Source organism: Cutaneotrichosporon cavernicola, assembly GCF_030864355.1.
Source record: "Cutaneotrichosporon cavernicola HIS019 DNA, chromosome: 2".
In the NCBI taxonomy this organism is placed as follows: Eukaryota; Fungi; Basidiomycota; class Tremellomycetes; order Trichosporonales; family Trichosporonaceae; genus Cutaneotrichosporon; species Cutaneotrichosporon cavernicola.
In genome coordinates this window covers 3040554-3060202 of record NC_083394.1, presented here as the reverse complement: position 1 = coordinate 3060202, position 19649 = coordinate 3040554, and the positions used below count along the sequence as shown (strand labels likewise).

At 58.1% G+C, this 19649-nt stretch overlaps 9 protein-coding genes across 9 annotated transcripts; 8 read left to right on the top strand and 1 right to left on the bottom strand.

The window, feature by feature from the left end:
- Positions 1-337: 337 nt before the first annotated feature.
- Positions 338-2076, top strand: CcaverHIS019_0211820 (uncharacterized protein; the record flags this gene model as incomplete). Its single annotated transcript, XM_060598276.1, has 2 exons — positions 338-550; positions 586-2076. The coding sequence occupies 2 exons, from the start codon at positions 338-340 to the stop codon at positions 2074-2076; spliced, it is 1704 nt and encodes a 567-aa protein (XP_060455086.1).
- A 377-nt stretch (positions 2077-2453) lies between these two features.
- On the top strand, positions 2454-3526 carry CcaverHIS019_0211810 (uncharacterized protein; the record flags this gene model as incomplete). The annotated part of the gene is made up of 4 exons (XM_060598275.1): positions 2454-2514; positions 2617-2849; positions 2899-3075; positions 3110-3526. The coding sequence occupies 4 exons, from the start codon at positions 2454-2456 to the stop codon at positions 3524-3526; spliced, it is 888 nt and encodes a 295-aa protein (XP_060455085.1).
- Positions 3527-3829: 303 nt separating this feature from the next.
- On the top strand, positions 3830-4948 carry CcaverHIS019_0211800 (uncharacterized protein; the record flags this gene model as incomplete). Its single annotated transcript, XM_060598274.1, has 5 exons — positions 3830-3880; positions 3932-4282; positions 4353-4487; positions 4519-4605; positions 4712-4948. 5 exons carry the CDS (start codon positions 3830-3832, stop codon positions 4946-4948), a joined length of 861 nt encoding a protein of 286 aa, XP_060455084.1.
- Positions 4949-5151: 203 nt separating this feature from the next.
- Positions 5152-5775, top strand: CcaverHIS019_0211790 (uncharacterized protein; the record flags this gene model as incomplete). Its single annotated transcript, XM_060598273.1, has 1 exon — positions 5152-5775. The coding sequence occupies one exon, from the start codon at positions 5152-5154 to the stop codon at positions 5773-5775; it is 624 nt and encodes a 207-aa protein (XP_060455083.1).
- Positions 5776-6151: 376 nt separating this feature from the next.
- CcaverHIS019_0211780 (uncharacterized protein) lies at positions 6152-7051 on the top strand (the record flags this gene model as incomplete). Its single annotated transcript, XM_060598272.1, has 2 exons — positions 6152-6527; positions 6687-7051. The coding sequence occupies 2 exons, from the start codon at positions 6152-6154 to the stop codon at positions 7049-7051; spliced, it is 741 nt and encodes a 246-aa protein (XP_060455082.1).
- A 14-nt stretch (positions 7052-7065) lies between these two features.
- CcaverHIS019_0211770 (uncharacterized protein) lies at positions 7066-8187 on the top strand (the record flags this gene model as incomplete). Its single annotated transcript, XM_060598271.1, has 1 exon — positions 7066-8187. The coding sequence occupies one exon, from the start codon at positions 7066-7068 to the stop codon at positions 8185-8187; it is 1122 nt and encodes a 373-aa protein (XP_060455081.1).
- A 172-nt stretch (positions 8188-8359) lies between these two features.
- CcaverHIS019_0211760 (uncharacterized protein) lies at positions 8360-8812 on the top strand (the record flags this gene model as incomplete). The annotated part of the gene is made up of 1 exon (XM_060598270.1): positions 8360-8812. One exon carries the CDS (start codon positions 8360-8362, stop codon positions 8810-8812), a length of 453 nt encoding a protein of 150 aa, XP_060455080.1.
- Positions 8813-9905: 1093 nt separating this feature from the next.
- Positions 9906-11331, top strand: CcaverHIS019_0211750 (uncharacterized protein; the record flags this gene model as incomplete). Its single annotated transcript, XM_060598269.1, has 2 exons — positions 9906-10591; positions 10647-11331. The coding sequence occupies 2 exons, from the start codon at positions 9906-9908 to the stop codon at positions 11329-11331; spliced, it is 1371 nt and encodes a 456-aa protein (XP_060455079.1).
- Positions 11332-18173: 6842 nt separating this feature from the next.
- On the bottom strand, positions 18174-19430 carry CcaverHIS019_0211740 (uncharacterized protein; the record flags this gene model as incomplete). The annotated part of the gene is made up of 1 exon (XM_060598268.1): positions 18174-19430. The coding sequence occupies one exon, from the start codon at positions 19428-19430 to the stop codon at positions 18174-18176; it is 1257 nt and encodes a 418-aa protein (XP_060455078.1).
- Positions 19431-19649: the final 219 nt, after the last annotated feature.

The following is a 19649-nucleotide window of genomic DNA, read 5'->3' as shown; positions in this document are numbered from 1 at the left end:
AGATGTCGAAACGCGCCTGGGCTCCCAGCTTCGCGGCATCAAGCCGACAACTTTGGACATGACCTTGGCCGTGGCCCGCGCTCTCGAACCGATAATGGGACACAGAGTTGAAGCAGCGGTTTCCCACAAGGGCGAAGACCGTCTGGTGCACTTGAACTTGAGTCCCGATGGTGCCAGCTTCAAGCCGTTCCACCTCCAAAACATCGGTGGGAGAGCGTGCATTCCAGCCCGTGACACTCTGATGTATCGCACTTTGGAGTGGTCGGGCAGGGGATGGCCACCTATATCTTACCCGGATACTCTAAACGACATCTTGTCTGTCGATCTTGCTGTGGGCATGTCCAAGCGACACTTGCGAGCCGCAGGCGCTTTAGCAGCCGAGCCTGCTCTCGTCCTCGATGGCATCACCAGCATCCACCCGCCACCTGACGCTCTACAAATAGAGGCTGCTTTCGATAGTGAGGCAGCGCGCAAGCTTTCGCCGTCGGAACTGAGCCAAGCCAAGGCTGTGCTCCAGGACCTGCGCGTCCCCAACCAACCTCACGGCCCCGTGAGTCAATTCTTTTACTTGGAAGCTGATTATAGCCTGGAGGTCTCGCGCGCCTGACGGACGAAACTGTCCCCGATCAAGTATACACTAAATGGCGACGGAAATTGATTGCCTTGACCCAGACAGCTGTCCCGGACCTGGTCGCCCAGCTCCTGATTGCCCATGAGGCGTGCGGCGCCGTCCACGGCGCATCAGTTGTCGGCGGCTCCCTTGCCCGCTTCTACGTTCTCGGTGCGGGGTGCGTCGCAACCGACCTGGGCGATCCAACAGGTCAGACACGCGACCTGTCGCTGCTCGCTCGACCCGGTACGACATTGAGAAACCTTCTCTTAAACCCCATCCTTCCAGCCTTTCTTGCGGCAGAACCGCGTCCAGTATGCGCATGGGACGTAGCCCCCTCTCCGCGACTTGGGCCACCGCTACAACTGCAAGTCCCCTTGGGAGAGGGCTTGCATACTCTCGCCGCCATGCTCGAGGCCGCTCGCGTGCGTGTTGAATCCAACGGCCCTGTGCCAGCTAGACTGCCGACCATCCTGCAGGATGTGATGGGTGTTGTTAAAGGGCATCGTATGGATGTTCTGTTCACCGACCAGAACCAGAACTCCAATGTGATCCCGACCGTCGATATCATTGACAGATCCGTGCGCATGATTCCAGTCACCACGCACGAAATGACCAAGCTCATTGAATCGGCCGAATGGATCCCGCAAGCCATGTATTCCTCGCTGGACAACTTGGCATCGACCTTCCAAGCCTCTCCGTCCAATGACACGCCGGCCGCACACGCGGACTCGGCTGCGACTGACGTCAAGACAAGCAGCCCCCGGAAGGGCAGCATTTCAGCGACGGAAATTGCGCACGACCCCGAGCCCGACGCATGGTGGCAGGAGAAATGGCCGCGCCCAAAGTCCTCCCACAGTAGCGCCCGGACCCACCACGTCGAGACCGAAGAGGTCGCCGACGCGGATCTCGCTGCCTTCAAATTAGGTCTGGCTGCTGGAACAGAGGACGAGCTGTTCGACCCCGACGTGGAGTTTTTCGTCTCCACTGGCGTTGACGAGCTCGCGTTTCCCTCCATCTCCCCCGCTGAGTGTCCATTACAAGACACGGTGCCGCCTGCGAAGAAAGGTGCCACCGAGCGCTCCTCCTTTGACACGATTCGGGCATTGATCACGTCCACGGACCCACCCCAGCCGGACACGGATACACTCGCCACGGTCGAGACGGACACGGATACACTCGTCGCGGTCAAGACGGACACGGATACACTCGCCACGGTCGGGACGGACACTGATACCCTCGTCACGGTCGAGACGTCTCGCAAAGCCGCACCGAGCCTCCCGCCCCACCTCGCGGCTCTGCGGGCACTGTATGATCTCGAGGGCGATGTCGTCAAGACGACCGAGGTGACCACAAAGGTCGATCTTCCCGGCATGCGCCAGTCGGCGAGCTCGATGGGGTTCCGCGGGTCGTCTGGGACCGGACCGCGTCGCCCGGGAGAGGAACCCCCCAGTGCGGAGAAGTAGATTAGGATGATAGTGACTTTCTGTATAGTGTAGCGGAGTCATTGGGTCTAGGCCCATCTTGAGAAGAACTGCCTATCTGTCACAGAGAGGTCCGTTGGCGTTCGAACAGCACCGACTAGCCCGTTCCGTTTGAACTGCGAGGTTGGGGTGTGGCCAAGGGAGACAGATGGTTATTGTAGGATGGGTGCAAAGGGCGGGTTCATTTGCATACCTTGAGCATTCGGATGTGACTTGCCGGCGGCCGGCGGATGATAAGGTATCTATCAGAGTCAGTGCGGGGCACCTGACGCCCACAACGCACAACGCACAATGGCTAATAAACGCCCCCCACACTTCCGCTTCCCTCGCTCTGCTCTACCCTCCACACACTTTCCACTATGCAGGCCGTCCCGCTCGTCAAGACGTCGATCCTCGCTGGCACTGTTGGCGTCATCACTGGTGAGTTCGCTCCGAGACGGCCCGTTGTGCGCTGCATAGCCCTCCGTCGGCCGCCCTTCACCCCTTCCCACCCATATTCAACGGTGCTAGAACTAACGTCAGGCGCTGGCTCCGGTATCGGTGCCGCTGCAGTTCGCTGCTTCGCGGCTGCTGGTGCCAAGGCGATCTATGCGTCCGATGTCGTTGACCGCAACCTCCAGGCAGTGGCAGACGGTGTCGCTCAGGAGGGCTACGAGACCGAGGTGATCGGCGTCAAGACCGACATCACCAAGTCTGACCAAGTCGAGGAGCTCGTGCGCAAGGTCATCGCGGAGCATGGTCGCCTAGACTGGTTTGTGCGTGTTTTTGCAGACCGCATGCTCCCCCTTCACCCCCTGACACCAGTTCGCCAATGCTGGCATCGTCGACTTTGAGGTGCTCAGCACGACCACGCCCGAGGCCCTCACGCGCATGCTCGACGTCAATGTTGTCGGTGCCTTCAACTCTGTCCAATGGGCTGCGCGCGGCATGATGAACACGAGCGACGCCAAGCCCACTCCTGGAGGCAGCATCATCATCACCGTGAGTCGTGGCCCAACATACAGAGCTCACCCAGACTTCCCTCGCCTCGACATTTGGCGGTATGGGCGCTCCAGCCTACACCATCTCAAAGCACGCTGCAGTCGGTCTCGTCCGCGCCGCAGCCACCAACCTCGGCATGGCCAACACCGGCATCCGTGTCAACGGTGTTGGGCCCGGCCCGACTGCCACGGCTATCGCGCAGAACAACATGCAGGGCGCGTCGCAGGACGCCATGTCGGCGCTGATGGAGCATGCCAAGGCTGCGGGTAGCAACCCTGCTGCCATGTCTGCCGTCGCGCCGCCAGAGTACATTGCTCAGACCGCCGTCTTCCTCGCTTCGGACATGGCGGCTGGTGTTAATGGCGAGAACATCATTGTCGACAAGGGCCTCCGCCAGAAACCCGACCCCTTCAGCGGCCTCATGTTCAACCCGAGCATTGAGCCTCTCTAGATATGAGAAGGACAGAGAAGGGTACGAGTGAGATTATGTAGTAGAGCGTTGTTTGAATCAGGAATGTCATCTCTGAATGACGCCGTCTTTGACGTCATCAGAGGATGGTCTACATGGGCGTTGGTGTGAACAAGATATCTGAACAAAGAGCCTTGTGACACCCACCGATTTAACAGATAACCAGTGGGGAGTAGAGCAAGAACGGCTAGCCACATGACATTCGATGTCATACAGATCCAAACATAAACAGCCAACTGGCCCTTCTCTTCTCTCCTCAACCTCCCCACCTCACACCCACTCTCCATGTCAGACGACGCGGCGACTCTTATCCGCGAGGTCCTCCCACCCGTACCGGTAAGCCTCGACTTGGCCCTTCCAGCCTCCACTCAGCCCTTCTAACAGCAGGACAACCTCCGGTCGCGGTACGAAGCGTTATTCACCGCCGATGACCTTGGTCACCTCGACGCGGCCCTTGAGAAAGACTACCCCGAAGCGACGCGCCGCCGTCGAACACTCCCCGCAAAACTAGCTGGATATGATGACTTTGGGGGCGCCGACCGCCAGGCGACTTCAATTGCCCTCGACGCTTGGCTCACACAGTATGCTGCTGGTGTCAAGGGCACACGCAACCCCGATATGAAGTACGACAGGTACCTCCCAAGCTGCTTCTACGACTGGTTGGCGCGTGGAGTTGACGGTGTAGGCGACCTCAACCTTAATTGGAGCGAGGCGCTTTGTGTTGCTGGCCACCGTGATGTGAGTAGTGTGCTTGAACACTTGCGGTTCACAGAAAGGCGATGCCCCCACTGCCCCCCTGACATCACAGGTCTCGTATACCGATAGCCAGCTCTTCTTCCCTGTCGCGTTCAAGGACCGCTGGGGACTCGTACACGTCAGCTACGTCGAGGACCGTATCACTGTCTTCGACCCCGCCAGCGACCACGAGAGAGAGGCGCAGGAGGTAGGTGATGGCAATAGCGTCCTAACGACAGGTGCTCAACGTCGTACAGGCGCACATCGCCGCAGCGGACAAGGCGCATTTCAACAAGACTCACAAGGTGAACACGCGCGTCATGTCTGTGAGTATCTTTTACAAGCCGTGCACTTCCAAACTTGTCAAGCTGACCTCTGTGTGGCCGCGTGTCCCCAGCTCATTCGGCCATCGTCGTCTGCGCTGCGCTGGAGGCTTTCCCTTCCCGCCATTTCCGCGACGAGCGTAGTGTCGCATTTGACAAGCTCGCAGAGGCCATCGAGGCCAATGTCCCCCTTGCTGACATTGTTGGTTCCGAAGTGAAAGTGGGCGCGAACACGGCGAGCGTGCGTGGTGGAATCCGTGACGCCCTCCGTGACCGTGCCAAGTTTACGTGGGCCACTGGCGTGCCGGTCAATGCAGAGGGCATCGCCGTCCTCGGCATGGAGTAGGCATGTACAAGGTTTTAAAGTATGCAAGTGGTTCTATAGACATGACACGAGATGCAATCAACAGGCGGTGCCAAGCCGGGTAAACCTGTTAAACATGTTACTAAGCTCGGTCAGTCGACGTCGCTTCCCACGTCGATGATACCTCGGCCTTGTTTCCATCTACACTCTCCATCCACGCTCTACACTATACTGTCCCAATGGCCATGACCCCACCGTCTGTTCCCCCCGTCTTAATCCCAGGTCTCCCGCCACTCGAGTGGGGTTTCCGAACTGGACGCGCGTTCGCAGATGCCGGCGTCCTCGTTCTCCTCGCATACGCCTCGACTGACTGGGTAATCGACCCACTTGGCTCTCCACCAGTCCTGAACGCCTGTCCTCTAGGTTTCGCAGCGCCGGCGACCTTCAGCCTGAGCGCACGTGTGAGCGTCACCGGCTCCCGCACCGCGTTTGACGCTCCTGTCCTCATGGTGTGGCGGGATGAAACGCACTGGGCAAAACTATGCTTTGAACGTACTCCGACCGGCGAGGTCGGGCCTGTCACCGTCGTCAACAACGGCGCAACCAGCGACGACGCCAACGCATACACCCTCCCTCAAGACAAGGACGATCACATGTGGCTGCGTCTCAGCCGCGTCGCCGAGGGTACATTCGTTTGCCACGCCTCGCGCGACGGCAAGTGGTGGGACTTTGTACGCATCTTCCGCGTGTCTGGCAGCGACTGGCGCGTGGGGTTCCTCGCCCAGTCACCCACTGGGCCCGGATGTGCTGCGCGCTTTGAGGACATCCGCCTCGGCGCTGCCCCCACCAACCTGCGCGATGGCAGTTAAGAGGCGAGGCCTCTCCGTCCAGGCGACCACGGCGCGTTCAGATCAACAGTTTCGACTCCCTAGACTCCGTCGACTCCGTCGACTCCCATAAGGTCATTCTCAATCATACCTTGCATAACTTGTCATGTTGGCGAATGCGTGGTGTGGGGTGAGTGCGGATATTGTAGGCCCCACCGGAAGTATATCACGGGGGCCGACCGGCTCGCTTGAGAAAGATACGCACCATCCGACAGCTCCGCCCACCCAAATGTCAGCTCCCTCCGCCGCCGAGGCCGAAGCCCCGTTCATTTGTTGCCATGTCCTCGCCAAAATCATCTGTCACGGTTTGATCTGTTCTCCCGTTCTCTCTTCTCCATCTCCTATCAAGCCTCTAATCATGTCGAGCTCACCGTCCGGCTCGCCTACGATCAGCGCAATGGATACGGCCCGCACGCGGCTACCTACGGAACTCCCGGTCGAGAGCTATACGCTGGCGCGCCGACCCTGGCGTCGCTACATTACTCCTTTCGAGGACATACTCGACCATCGCTACAAGGGCGCCGGAACTGAATCTGACCCCTACATTGTTGATTGGCTTCGCGACGACGTCGAGGATCCCCAGAACTTCCCTGCCACTTTCAAGTGGTGCCAGGTGGGCCTGACGTCCATCCTGACACTGGCAGTGACGCTCGCGTCGTCTGGGTATGCTGGCGGTATCAAGTCGCTCATGAAGGAGTTTGGTGGCAGCTCAACGCTCTGGGTGGGCGGTGTCTGTGAGTGCTCCCGGCGTGAAGCGACGTGACGCGACGCGACGCGAAACACACTGGTCGTGCGAATCCAATCATGCGGGACAGCTGCCCTGCGTTGACCCGCTGCACAGCTTCCTGCGCTCTGTGACGCTCCCGCTTCGACTATCGTCCTGCTAACACCAGCTCTTTTCGTACTGGGCTTTGCTTTTGGGCCGTTGCTGTGGGCCCCCACGTCCGAGGTCTTTGGCCGCCGCGTCGTTTACCTCGTCTCGTGCTTCTTCCTCACACTGTGGTTGGCGGTAACCATTGCAGCGCCCAACCCTGCCGCTATCCTCGTGTTCCGCGCTTTATCCGGCTTCTTCGGCTCATCGCCGCTCACCAACGCGGGCGGTACCGTGTCCGACCTCCTCACTGCTGAGCAGCGCGGCATCGGCATGGCCCTCTTCTCCGCTGCCCCGTTCCTTGGTCCTGCTCTTGGCCCAATCTCGGGTGGCTACATTGGCGACGCTGCCGGGTGGAAGTGGGTCATGGGCTTCCTGGCAATGTAAGTGTGTGCGAGGTTATGGCTGACCTCTGTCTGTGCGGAGTCGTCTTCGTTCTCCTCGCCCTCTTCACGCCCGAGACATATGCTCCAACCCTCCTTCGGCAGCGTGCCAATACTCTTTCCAAGGCCACCGGCAAGGTCTACCGCTATCGTGCCGATGCGCAGAAACCTCTGGAGATCGGGCCGCTCTTCCGCGCAGCGCTCCTCCGTCCATGGCGTTTCCTCCTGGAACCGATCGTCCTCATCCTCTCCATCTACATCGCCGTCATCTACGGAACGCTGTATCTCAACTTTGCAGCGTACCCAATCATCTTCCAGCAGATGCGCGGCTGGTCGGGCGGCGAGCAGGGCCTTGCATTCCTGGGCATTGCGGGCGGTGTTGTCGTCGCCATCGCTGTGACTCTCCTCATGGTCAACAAGGCCTATGTCAAGGCGAGCCAGCAGAAGGGTACTCCACCACCAGAGGAGCGTCTCCCGCCTGCATTCATGGCTGGTATCATGTGCGTGATTGGCCTTGCTGGCTTTGCGGCCACCTGTGGCCCCAACGTACACTGGATCGCCTCCATCCTCTTTGGCATTCCTTTCGGATTCGGCATGGTCATCATCTTCCTCTCGACCATGGGCTACCTTGTTGACAGTTACACCATCTACGCCGCCAGTGTCCTTGCGGCCAACTCGGTCTTGCGATCCCTCTTCGGCGCCGCATTCCCTCTCTTCACACCCAAGATGTACGCCAAGCTCGGCGTGCACTGGGCCGCCGCCATCCCCGGTTTCCTCGCCTTGATCTGCGTTCCCTTTCCCCTCATCTTCTACAAGTACGGAGCGCAAATCCGCGCGCGCTGCAAATACGCTTCGGACGCCGAGCGCACCATGAAGCAGCTCATGGCCGCGCGCCGTGCCGAGCTCGAGGACGAAGAGGCCGACGGCAAGTTCCGCTACAGCACAAGTGAGAAGCCGGCACTGGGCCGCGTCAAGACTGCCGCGTCGATCACTCGACCTAGCCACCCCAAGAACGACGAATGGATCCAGTGGCGCATCCTGGCCTCCCGCGATGAAGTCGACCTCTCGGACGAAGACCGGATGCGAGTACACCAGGGAGCGCAAGAGTTCGCCCCCTATCACCACGCCCCAGGCGTATAGACATAGAGACTAGAGTGCATATTTTTTACATGGACTAGGATTCCCCTGTGTATACAGCGCGGGTCAGACGCTACTACATGCTATATCCGGCTTATCCGTAACCCACCTTTAAGATTACCATGTGGTCCACAACTTACCATTCACCCATTTGCCATATGCCCTCACCCATCCCATGCTCCGCCACTTTTCGACTTGCTCAACAGCCTTCCGCCGAGCACCGCTGCCTCCCAAGCTATCCGCCGCACACGACCACCGACGTCCCCCGCCCCTCCACGTATCCGACACGGTCATCGACCGCAAATCGCGCTTCCTCGGCCATGCGGCGTCCGTGACATGTCTCGCAGACGTTGCGGCCGTCATCGACGTCCTTCTCCAAGACAAGAAGATAGCGCGCGCAACTCACCCGGCCATCTACGCATACCGGATAGGCAAGGAGTCTGGCTCTGACGACAGCGGCGAGTCACAGGCCGGAAACAGACTGCTCGCAATGTTGGAGCAGCACAAGGCTGAGAACGCGCTCGTCGTTGTTACCCGGTGGTATGGAGGCTCCCATTTGGGAGCGGACCGGTTCCGCCGCATCAATGAGGCTGGACGTGGCGCCCTGCTGGCGGCGGGGCTGATATGAACCGGTGTGATCCCCAAGAGTATCGTGGGGCATATTACCCGCCCAGGTTTGCGCCGCCTACCTCGGAGTTGGGGACAGCATCTCCATTCATCGAAAGCCCGTGGCACAGATATCCTTGTACCGCGTCGTCGCTGGGTGCGCGCAAGCACTAAAGGAGCGCCGATTGGCCAACCCAGCCAGATGGCATGGTGGGTGCCGTGGTGGGTGGTCCTGGCCCACTTTGGCTCTCACGCGTTTCTTGCGGGTAATACTAGACCTCGACCTCAACGTCGACCACCTTTGTTCGGACACCAGAACGGCACAGCATGTCGCCATCAACAATCATCCATGTTTATCCTCGGGTGGATCGGGACTTTGTTGGGCTACAACAGCCTGGAGCACTCCACTGCCGACCCAAGACCTGAGGCCAGACGCCCCGCGCCACGACGAGGCAGGCCAAGGTATCCCCCAACCGGGCATGGCCCCGCAGTGACGACGCACTCGAACGCCATCATTTGGCGGCGGATCGTCCGGCCCAGTTCCGTCGGCGCCAACTGGTGTAGGTCCAGCCAGGTCACCGTCCCGCTTGTAGCTGAGCCATGTCACTCCATATCTCGATGTCGTGGCCGGGTGTCCGGCCTAGGCAGAACCATGCAAGGTGCCTGCTGTGCCAGCGTGCAAGCCTACGACAATTCTATAGTCATCCACGCCAGTTGGACACGACAAGCTAGCGGCCGACCACCGAGTCCTACCCATGTATCTCAACACCTTCCTCCGGCCCAAGCCCCCGAGATGTTGGTCTACCCCCAGTATCCAACACCACATACTATACACTTACAGTATAGTCAACCACTACACATCAACCTTCCTTCTTGGCAACTCTCTCCTCACCACACCACTCTCCTCATCCTCATCTATCATCCACACCACACATCCCTCCTCAATCGCCATCATCACTCACCCTCAGCGCTCTCCACCGTCACTCCTTCCCATAGCACGCTGTTGTATGACGCCTAGCTCAACGACATCTCCGTCCATTGCAACTGGAACCCCTCCCACCCCTTCGGCTCCCTTCCCTTCCTCTCCCATTCGACATAGCCAACCTCACTCTGCAATGCTGCCGAAACCGCGCAAGACCAGGACCGCATCCAGCTCTCCCGCTCAAGTGCGCCGTGTCACCCGCTCACAGACGACGCAGGTCGGTGACATCGGCATCAAGACCACTGGAGTCGACACTCACTCCCGCATGGGCGTCGAAGACCTACGGTATGACAGCGGCCCCGACGCGGTGACCCAATCTTCCTCAGGTGAGGAATTCGTTGAACCCAAGGTCCTGAGCGAGCCTAAGTCCAAGTCGAAGCCCAAGGCCAAGCCCAAGCCGGAGCCCAAGAAGAAGCAGAAGAAGCCCAGGAAGAAGGAGTCACCCACGAGCACTCAAGTGCCAAAAGCCGACACTAAGCGTAGGGGCAAGCGCGGCGCCGCAGCCCCATCGAGCCCAGCGGTCGCCGAGGCCAGGGACCCCAAGACCTCTCCCCCGTCACCGTCCGGCTCCCCCATGGCTGGCCACAACCTGCCCAAAGATACCAAGGGCTACGGCGGGTTCTGGGACGACGATACGTACTTCAGCGCCCGCACAACAACCTCTGGCAATGACGTTGAGCCAACCGCCGAATCGCTGCAGCGCAAGCTTGATGACATGGGACTCGAGTGCGTGGCACTTGAGAGTCAAGGGGACACTGCGGCAAGGCTGCGTGAGTTCGAGGCGCTCCAGAACGAGACGGTGCGCACCAAGATCAACCAGTGAGTCGTATCAGGCCAAAATTCAACCAACTTTGCCCTTCCTGCACTAACCCAGGCTTCTTGAGCGCCATGGCATCAGGGAGATGCTCAGAATCAAGGACTTCCAGTTCGAGAACACCTCGTTGTCCGACCTTCTCGACATTATTGGACAGGCGATGGAGGTCATGTCCGAAAAGAAGGGTGACATGGTTCGCGTCAAGGGCGTGGGCATGGGGCTCAACAGGTCTGAAGGAGAGCTCGTCGAACAAGTTGACCACATCTCCCCGGCTCAGCCTGGACCGGATTTCGCGCGCGGCAAGGGCATAGCCGCTGCATCAATGGCCAGCCAGGAGGCCGTCAAGACCAAGATGACCCAGTTGACTCGCCTAAGAGAGGATCGAAATGACACAGAGAATCGGCGCAAGAAGGTTACCAAAGGCGAGCTCAAGCCCAAGCAGGAGCCTAAGGAGCTCCGAAACGTCGAAGACGACACGGACGGACCGGGAGCGGTCCAGCCCAAGGCGAAGGGGCGCAAAAACGCACCTGAGCGTCCCACGAAGACCTCTCCTCGCCCCCGGCGTGGAGCACTGGGCTTTGGCATTGTGCGGGACCCCAACATCATCGGGGAGAATGACTGCTCCTCGAGCAGCACCTTCATCGGGAAGTCTAAGTCCAACACCGCGGTCCCCCAGGTCGACTCCAGTTCCAAGGGGCAGGCTACCGGCGGCAGCGAACAGCGCTGTACTAGGCCCAAACGCTGAGTGTGGCCACATCGCGCACCCCATGGCTAGCATGTCGGTACCACCCTGGTCATCTGTAATCGCTCCCTCACATACAAGTCAGCATGAAGCTCAAAACACCGGTTGACAACCAACCCCTTGTAACATCGTACTCGTGGGGCATGCATACATCATTTCCCTGTCAAACCAGGTCCACAGGTTCAGTGAATGCACACGGCCCCTGGAGGACACTAAAATGTTGATGCCGAGGCAAAAGAGAACCTCTACGGCTCCAGGTCACGACGGGGGTCGAACCCGCGATCTCCTGATCACGACAGTGTAATCGTAGTCAGACGCGATGCCATTTCGCCACGCGACCTTGATGTTGGCATACCGCCTGGAATCGCCAGATTCAGGCTGGAGGTCGGCGGGGTAGGGCAGGCGCCCTCCCACTGCGTTCCGGTAGTCAGAGGTGATCGTATTCATAGGCTAGAAAGGTGTACTGCAAGGTATCGGCTGCAATGAGACGCCGGCAAGGTGAAAACCTACCATGACAGCTCCAACATTTGCCGACTGATACCGGCGGTTGGGACAGGCCGCCGATGACGACAACCTGAGATCGTCTGCTCACTTGGAGAAGTGTGTCTTCATCCAATCGGAAACAATGGCTCCCTGTAGAGCGCATGAGGTGCGAGTCTAACAGTTTGTGGAAAACGGTGGCTGGCATGCTGAGATGGATTGAGTGGTGGGTGTGGTGCTGTGCCATGGCGGTTCGTGAGCAACGCAGCATAAGAGGCTGTGATATTTGAGCTTGAGTCAATGTAAGGTTGAATAGGCTGGCACCCACACCGTGACCGAGACAGAGGCCCGGGCCAGAGGAACGCGCGATGTCAAGACCAGAGGAACAACGATCGTTACGACGACAAGGGAGCATCGACGGCAGTCGTGCCGGGTTAGTCTGGCGACAGGATCATCTTCCATCTCGCCTGCTTGACAGAAGCCCCCGGGGTTTGCTTACCACAGTGGATCCATGGCCTCCGCAGAGTCTCGCCCTGGGGTACAGCCGCTCGGATCAGAACCCGACATAATACAGTTTGCATCCGAGCTAGATCTGGATATATGTTGGTGATACAGGCGCGTAAGAAACAATTGGAATGCAAGATACAAGAATTTTGATCCAGTTGAGAGTAGTCGGTGTCCATGAGAGGTCATGTGATCGTGAGGACGTCGTCGAATCATGTTTGGTCCTTAACTGAGTATCGGCGCGACCGAGAGGCGTGTCCGGAAACGGCGTGTATTCGGGAGTATCGTGAGCAACTGTGTTTTCAACGCCTGTATGTGCTCGGGCCAGCAGCTGCGAACCATGTATTTGCAGATGTGTCCCCGCCGAACTTGAGCGAGCGACCATTTCGGCCGTCGAGATGCGCATATTCATCACAGGCATCATCACAGTTTTCTCCCTCAGAGGACCCAACAGCCCGCCGGCGTTGGTGTTGGCATTGGTGTCGTCCCTGACAACGGTTTATCGCCGCTTTTCCACTCAGGTCATTGGCCGTACGATTCAGCGCTGCTGTCAGCTATGCGTTGCTATTGCTATGCAAGCTCACCTGGATCTGGGTGGAGAAGGAGTGGCACGGGAATATTCTCCTTATCAAGAATCGCCGTCTTCCGTCTCGTAGTCCGTGGCATAATAGTGTTCGGCCCGTCCTTGAAAGGAGGGCCTTTCGGGTGAAGACCCATGCGTCGGCGCCAACCCATTCCAGGAACTGCGGGGGAAAGTTTGGTGAACTCAGGCAAGGGGCTGTCGTATCGAGCTGTCTTGAGGAAGGGCTTGGGTGGCCGAAGGTGGTCGTATTCTTCGTCAAACTTTCGCATTGCCTCAACTCGCTCGCGGGCTACGAGGCGGCGTTGGGTCAATGGAAGCGAGTACTGGTGACTGGTTGGGCAGGGAGGAGAGGATGGGGAGGAGGGGGAAGCGGAGAGGGAAGAGTGGGAGGTGATGTTGGGCGCGGAATCCAACTCAACTCCCAGGCGGGTGGGATGTTCGCAGGAGGGCATGGAGGATCGAGTTGTCATCAATGTTGCTAATGGGGGTTGTGTAAATTCAGTATGTAGTGAGAGCTTGAGAGACGAGTAGAGAAGGTTAGTGGACAACTGGCGACTTGCACAGTGCGGTGACACCGTCGCACAATTGAACAAGGTTTCAACCCACCTTCCTCCGCCTACAAGCTACATGTTCGCAATTACCTTCACAGGTACGACGAACCGACCACTAGTCTTTGTCAATATCGATTCTTCAATCTACATGTCTGTCTGGGATCTGACCTGCGCGCAAGCAAGAACGCTCCCACGAGTTGAGGGGTACATACTGCAGGGGTAGCGGCTTTGGTGCCGCCAAAATGTGTGGAACCTGTGCCACACCCCCGGAGGGCAAGACACAAGTGGCGGTTATGGACGATGGGACCGTGGAAGAAGGCACAAGGGATGGCGAGAGACAAGCCAGGTCTAATCAGCTACTAGTGGACCGGATACAAGTATGATCCATCTTTGAACAAGTCTACAATGAATAAACAGGCTTATTTAGGAGAGACAGGGGGCGCAAGGCTATCAAAGAAATGATGTGCTATGGAGGTGTGACTACCATGAGGAAGGGAAGGTGTAGTGGTCAAATGTATCAGTGATTAAAAAATCTGATCCAGTTCAGAAGCACTCAGCACGAAGACAGCCCCAATGGCCACTTTATAATCCATGTTGCAAACATTTTAACCATGGCGTGTATAGTGTAGGTGGTTATCACTGTTCGTTGTGGAGTTCTATCCGTATCTGAGCCAACCGCTGTTCGACTCAGCGTGCGCGCACGTTTTTGGTCGCTAGCGCTTCGCCCGACGTGGCTGAGTTTTATGCCAATCAAAGGTTCCAAGTTGGTGGGTGGGTGGGAGGGTATTCGTTGCCTCCGGATGAGGCGCTGGGCAGTCGGGAATTCAGCACAGCTACCGCAGGAACAAAGTCACCACCAGGCGCACATCTGCCCAATCTCTAGTTCGACCGGTTCGATCAGACCGGGTTAACCGCGCTCAGGGTTTAGACCAAGATAATGAGGTAGCGCTGTGCTGCCTCTGGACTGTGTTTTGCTGATTAGGGTGGGGAGGTATGCGTTAATTCAGTCGGCGCCGGGAACGTACATTGAAATTGTCGAGAACCGGGCTAAATTCTAGCAAATGTCGCGAGTACTATTCGAGCTCTGCTATCGTGATTAATCTCGTTGGGAAACTGTCGTGGCCCGAGAAGGAATCGCAGGCGTTACGGAGCGTCCCAACTACTCTCCACGAACCCCAACAGACATATCCGACGACAGACAAGCTAGGTCTGAGGCAGTTGGAGATCATCCCTGTATCATGCTTTCATTCCCTCCATCTCCCTCAGACACAGCTTGCAAAATCCCTCGTTCAAGTCCGGGCCCCTCCCCGCCCCTGCCCTCCCTACCACCACCCTTACCGGCGGCAAAAGATGGAGGAGTGGAGGATTGAACTCCAGGCCTTCTCAATTCGACATTGCAAATGAGACGCTCTACCACTGAGCTACACCCCCAGCGATGATTTGTCCAACTTTTATCCCAACCACATACCCAGGCTGCCTCGCGCTCATGGTCGTGATCGAACTTCTGCTTCAGCGGAATCCTCCGTTTCCGAGATGAACAGCGCTGCTGTTCTGGTTCCGCCGATCATGCTCATTGTCAGTCAGTTGGGCACACAACATCAACCGCTCCAAAGTCAATGTCGTCCAGCTACCTGTACACTGTCGAGCACGGTCCGTTGCTGTTCCTGGTGGCGTCGCTGTGGGATGACAGGTAAACTGGAGTTGCACCGCCTGCGCTAGACTGGCGACGCGTTGAGGCGAGATTCCAGTGAAACGTTCACCATGCCGAGTTGTTCTGGTGCTTGCTTCTTAAGAGAAGCGAGTGAGGCGCAGATCAAGTAGGACGGAGGATGGAAGAGAGTATGACCATGTTGTCTTGTCACCGCATGCAGTAGGCATGATGAGTGTAACCTCGGCCGACATCCACGTGGCCGTGGCCGATCCCCACCAAAGTCAGTCGCGTCTGGAGGACTTTGCTGTGGGTCCCGGAAATTTCCATCCACCTGAAACGCGTACAATCCGATATCCACCAGCTCTCTGTTCAGTCTGACAGTGAGTCTTGATTCCTGTGTGGCCAGTTGCGCCAGACAATTCGGACTGAAGTTATACAGCCAGTGCATCCCACATCGTAGGGTAGACGTACGGAGTCACTTTCTCAACGGCAAACGGGATAGACATATATTATGGCTTATAATGGTTCTTGGATCGTTTAGCCGACGAACCTACATATCAACGAACGGCCTCATCTTGACGCTAAGATCATGAAAATGGTTAGGACGGCGAGGAGAACGAATAAGAGTGCAGCGAGGATGCGAAATGCGCGGGGCGCGGGTCGAGTCGTGTCGATGGTTAGGATCGTCGAGGAGGGGGAGACGGGGCGGGAGATGGAGTGGGGGCTGGGGTTGGGGGGGTGGTAGGAGTAGTGGGCGTGGTCAGGGGTGTGGTGGGGTTTGGGTTTGAGGTATGAAGGGTGCGCCCACCTCCCTCCCATGGTATGCCTCACCGCACGAGTCGACCCGACTGCGCCATAGGAGTAGTGCATCGGGTTTCCAGATCGCGCAATGGGTCCTCCAGACCGGCGGGTGTATAGTGGATAGGCGAGGAGATTGTTGCCCTGGTACTGAGCCTATGGTCAGCGGTGACGCGGTTGGGCTCACGTAGGGCTGGGGGATGGGTTGGTAAAGCGCAGTAGGCGTTGGTGTCCAGGTGATAGGGCTGGGTCCTGGGGATGCCGTGGGCCATTGTGCGGGTGAGGGGGATTGGGAGCCAGTAAGATTAGGCATCATTTGGAGAGGGAGTAACCTGCGCTTCGTGGACGTGCTGGTGAAGAGCGGCGAGGTATGGCAGTGTTGGCCGCAAGACGGAATGACGGATGGTGGTTTAACTGTCACAAGTACGTGGAAGAAAGATATGTGCAGTAAGGTGTGCTTATCTCTGCACGGCCATTATCAGGAAGAATGTGAGGAATAAAGGATGCTCGCACCGTTGTTGCACGGATGAGAAGCCACGATAAGGGGCGAGTGGTGAGTGGTGGATTTTAGTCTAGCATTCGCCGACTTCAGCAAGGCCCAAAGCAGAGTCTCTGTCATGGGCAGCCTTTCTCACCTCAGCACTTGGGGCAAGCAGAGACAGTTGTAGAGGTATCTGCGGTTGGCCGTGCGCTCCCATCAAGCTGGTCTGTGCTCACCAGGTAGGCGATCGGTGTGACCAAGCTTGGTTTTGGCGAATCGCAGAGCCCATACAACGGGTCAATTCTTCAGTGCACAATCTCGTAGACTCTGGCGCCCTTTACCATCCTGCTCTCATTGAGTGCGTGGTCAAGTCGAGCTAGTGCTCACGTGAGTCGGACCCCGACGCATCTCAGCGTACCACCGTGACAACACCGAAGGTTATGGTCTCGTGCACATCGTTTCCTACCCCCGACGAGTCTGGGTGGCAGGAGATCCAACAATCAACAATCAAACGGTGCAGTGGATGTAGCGACGTTGGCCACACGATCTCGTCCTCATCCCTGTCAGTCAACTCCATATGAATGAACAAGACCTACCTCCCGGCCGACACCAAGGGTCCTGTTTCTCCCCAAGTCTCCAATGGCTGGTGCCTCTCGTCGTCCCCTACTCGATACGGCACATCCCTCCTCGTTCCCGCACAAGATCACCAAGTACGCGCTCTTGGCCAAGAGGCTAAGGCGTGGTCTTCCGGTTCCCGGTCTGGCCAAGATCGTCGGTTCGACTCCGGCAGGGCGCTTGCTTTTGGCCGAAAGCGTGGCAAGGTGTTTGATGGGCATGTGGTCGGCCTGTTCTGTCAATCTTTAGTGAGCGTGGGCCTGGCTATCGAGGTCGGGCAGTCGAATACGAGTTGGTCGTTGGTGTTTGAAGCGCCCGTTCTTGATAGGCTAATTTAATCGGGCATGGGAAGCGGAGTAGGTAGTTGCAAAGTTTGCGTAATAGGGTGAGATGTGGTGATGAAATGGGGATGCATGCTGTCGATCGCGATGAGGAGGTGTTTGGTAGTGACGACAATCTTCTCTGTAATATGACGTGAAACGGAAGCAAATGGCTAACATGTCAGCTGTAGATCCCGGCTCGCGAGTATCACTTCTCGACACTCATCCAATGCATCTAACACATTTCAAGATTCAACTCTGCTGACTGCTGCGACAAGCTGGGCAGCGAGCGAACGCTATATCGGCGGCGCAGTGAAACAATGGGGCAGGCTCGGGGTTTGGTGTGGGGTTGAAGGAAGGTATTATCGGCCAGGTGTGGATGACAGCCAACACTAACCGCTGCCTTGCGAGAGTACGCCGCGGCGGCCTCTGGTTCGAGGTTTTTCTCTGTCCTCTCCGGTCTTCAACGTAAGATGACTCTCAAGTGCGATCCCGGCAGTAAGCGTTTGATGAGTACTTGAACTGAGGTGTGAGCTGACTCGCTGTTCATCTTCCTCACCCAGTCCCACCCGACTCTCACCTCTCACAAATCCTCTTTATCCTCCAGTCCAGATCCACAGCAGCCGCATTATTTGGGTACGGTGCTGGACCGCCGCCCCACTGTTCGGCATTCGCCGCACTACGTCGCCTCGTCACTGCGGCTGTGAGGCTGACGCCGCCTCCGCCGCGCCTTCCACCTTCCATAGGGCGCTTCGACTCAGCCTGAGCCCGTGTTATTGTCGAGCGTCGTATCGAGCTGCTTTCTTGAGAGACTCTGCGGCTCTCAGTATAGACAGTGTACCCGCCAACCATCAAGTTGGCCTCAAAGGGCGGCTAGTACATCCTCGCCCGAGCATGGAGGGATCGCACCCAAGCGCGCGCGCAACTCGGCCGCAGTCCCTTCCCATCGGTTGACGAAACGCTCAAACGCGCGCGCAACGACATGGTGAGGTGGGTCGACGAGTACCTCCAGACTCACACCAGCACTTGACGCCGCGATCCACAGGAGGGGGAGCTTGACGCCTGGATCTCCGCAGAACGCGCCGCAGCCCCATGCTGGCGTCGCGATGCGGCGCGGCCCACCAGATCCACCAGTCCCGCCAGTCCCATCAACCCCGCCAACCCCGCCAAACGCCGTGGCCGCTTTGGCGATTTCGCGGTCCATATTGTCTGGATGAAGATCTCCCGAATCTGCCTCGTCGAGCTCGAGCGCGTCCATGAGCACAAAAGTGTGGGGCGTTTGGGTCGCGATTTCCGACGAGATTTGGCGACGCGCACCCCTGATTCGCAATGTGGGCGAGACGGAGGAGATGATGAGTGCCGAGGCTCCGAGAGGGGGAACGAAGAGGACGGCGGGGCAGACCTCCGGGGCACAACCGAAATAGATCTCTTCTTGGGTTGCGGAGCGGCCGAAACCAATAACCTGGTTTGCGGAGACGACCATGGCATCTGGATGCGGCGCGACGTACTCTTCCATCAGGGAGATACGGATTGGCGCCATCGGAACGTCGAGATGTGGCGATACCGGAGCTCGGAAGTCGAACTGGACATCTCCATCTGCGTCCTTGCCGAGGAACGTGAGTACTCCGGCGAGATACATCTCCGCCGCGGCTTGGTGTGGTAGTTCCGAATGATACCAGATCTCGAAATCTGCCCACCCGTTCTCCTCATCGGGGCGGTGTGGCGGACGCATCAGTGTCGTGAGAAACTGGTGCGCAACCATGCTCTGGAGGTGTGGGCGGGGTATGATGCGTGTCTCGCCAGGTACCAGGAGGGGCAGGGTTGGTTCGAATGTGGAGAGGGCTCGGGCGTGGCCGACGATCTTGGGCCAGCACGACATGTATCCCGGTAACACATTCCGGAGAGTAGTGTAGTCGCCTGACTTGTCGCGAAGGAGGACGGCAATCTCGCCCAGGAGGTCGATGGCTTCATTGGCGGTGGTGACGTCCCGGTCGAGGAGGGCGAGGAGGAGCGACCACAAAGGTACCAGGCCATCCTCCCCTTCTGCGTCGTCGGGGAGCGTGCTGAACCTGTCCAATACCCGGTTCTGAGGGGAGTGGGGGAGGTGGTAGGCGGTCATCGTCTGGTTGTGGGTTAAGTGGATAAGTGGAGGGGGCTGTGGCTGTGTGCTACAGCACCGGAATGATGCAGCCACGTGGTGACGGGACCAGATGGATAGGCAGCGGCAGATAAGCGATAGCGATAACGGAATGCGACGATATCCAAGCGGTACGACTGCCAGCCGACCGGCGTTGGGGAAGAAGACAACTGCGTACCGCCCTAGACACGACGCTCGTTG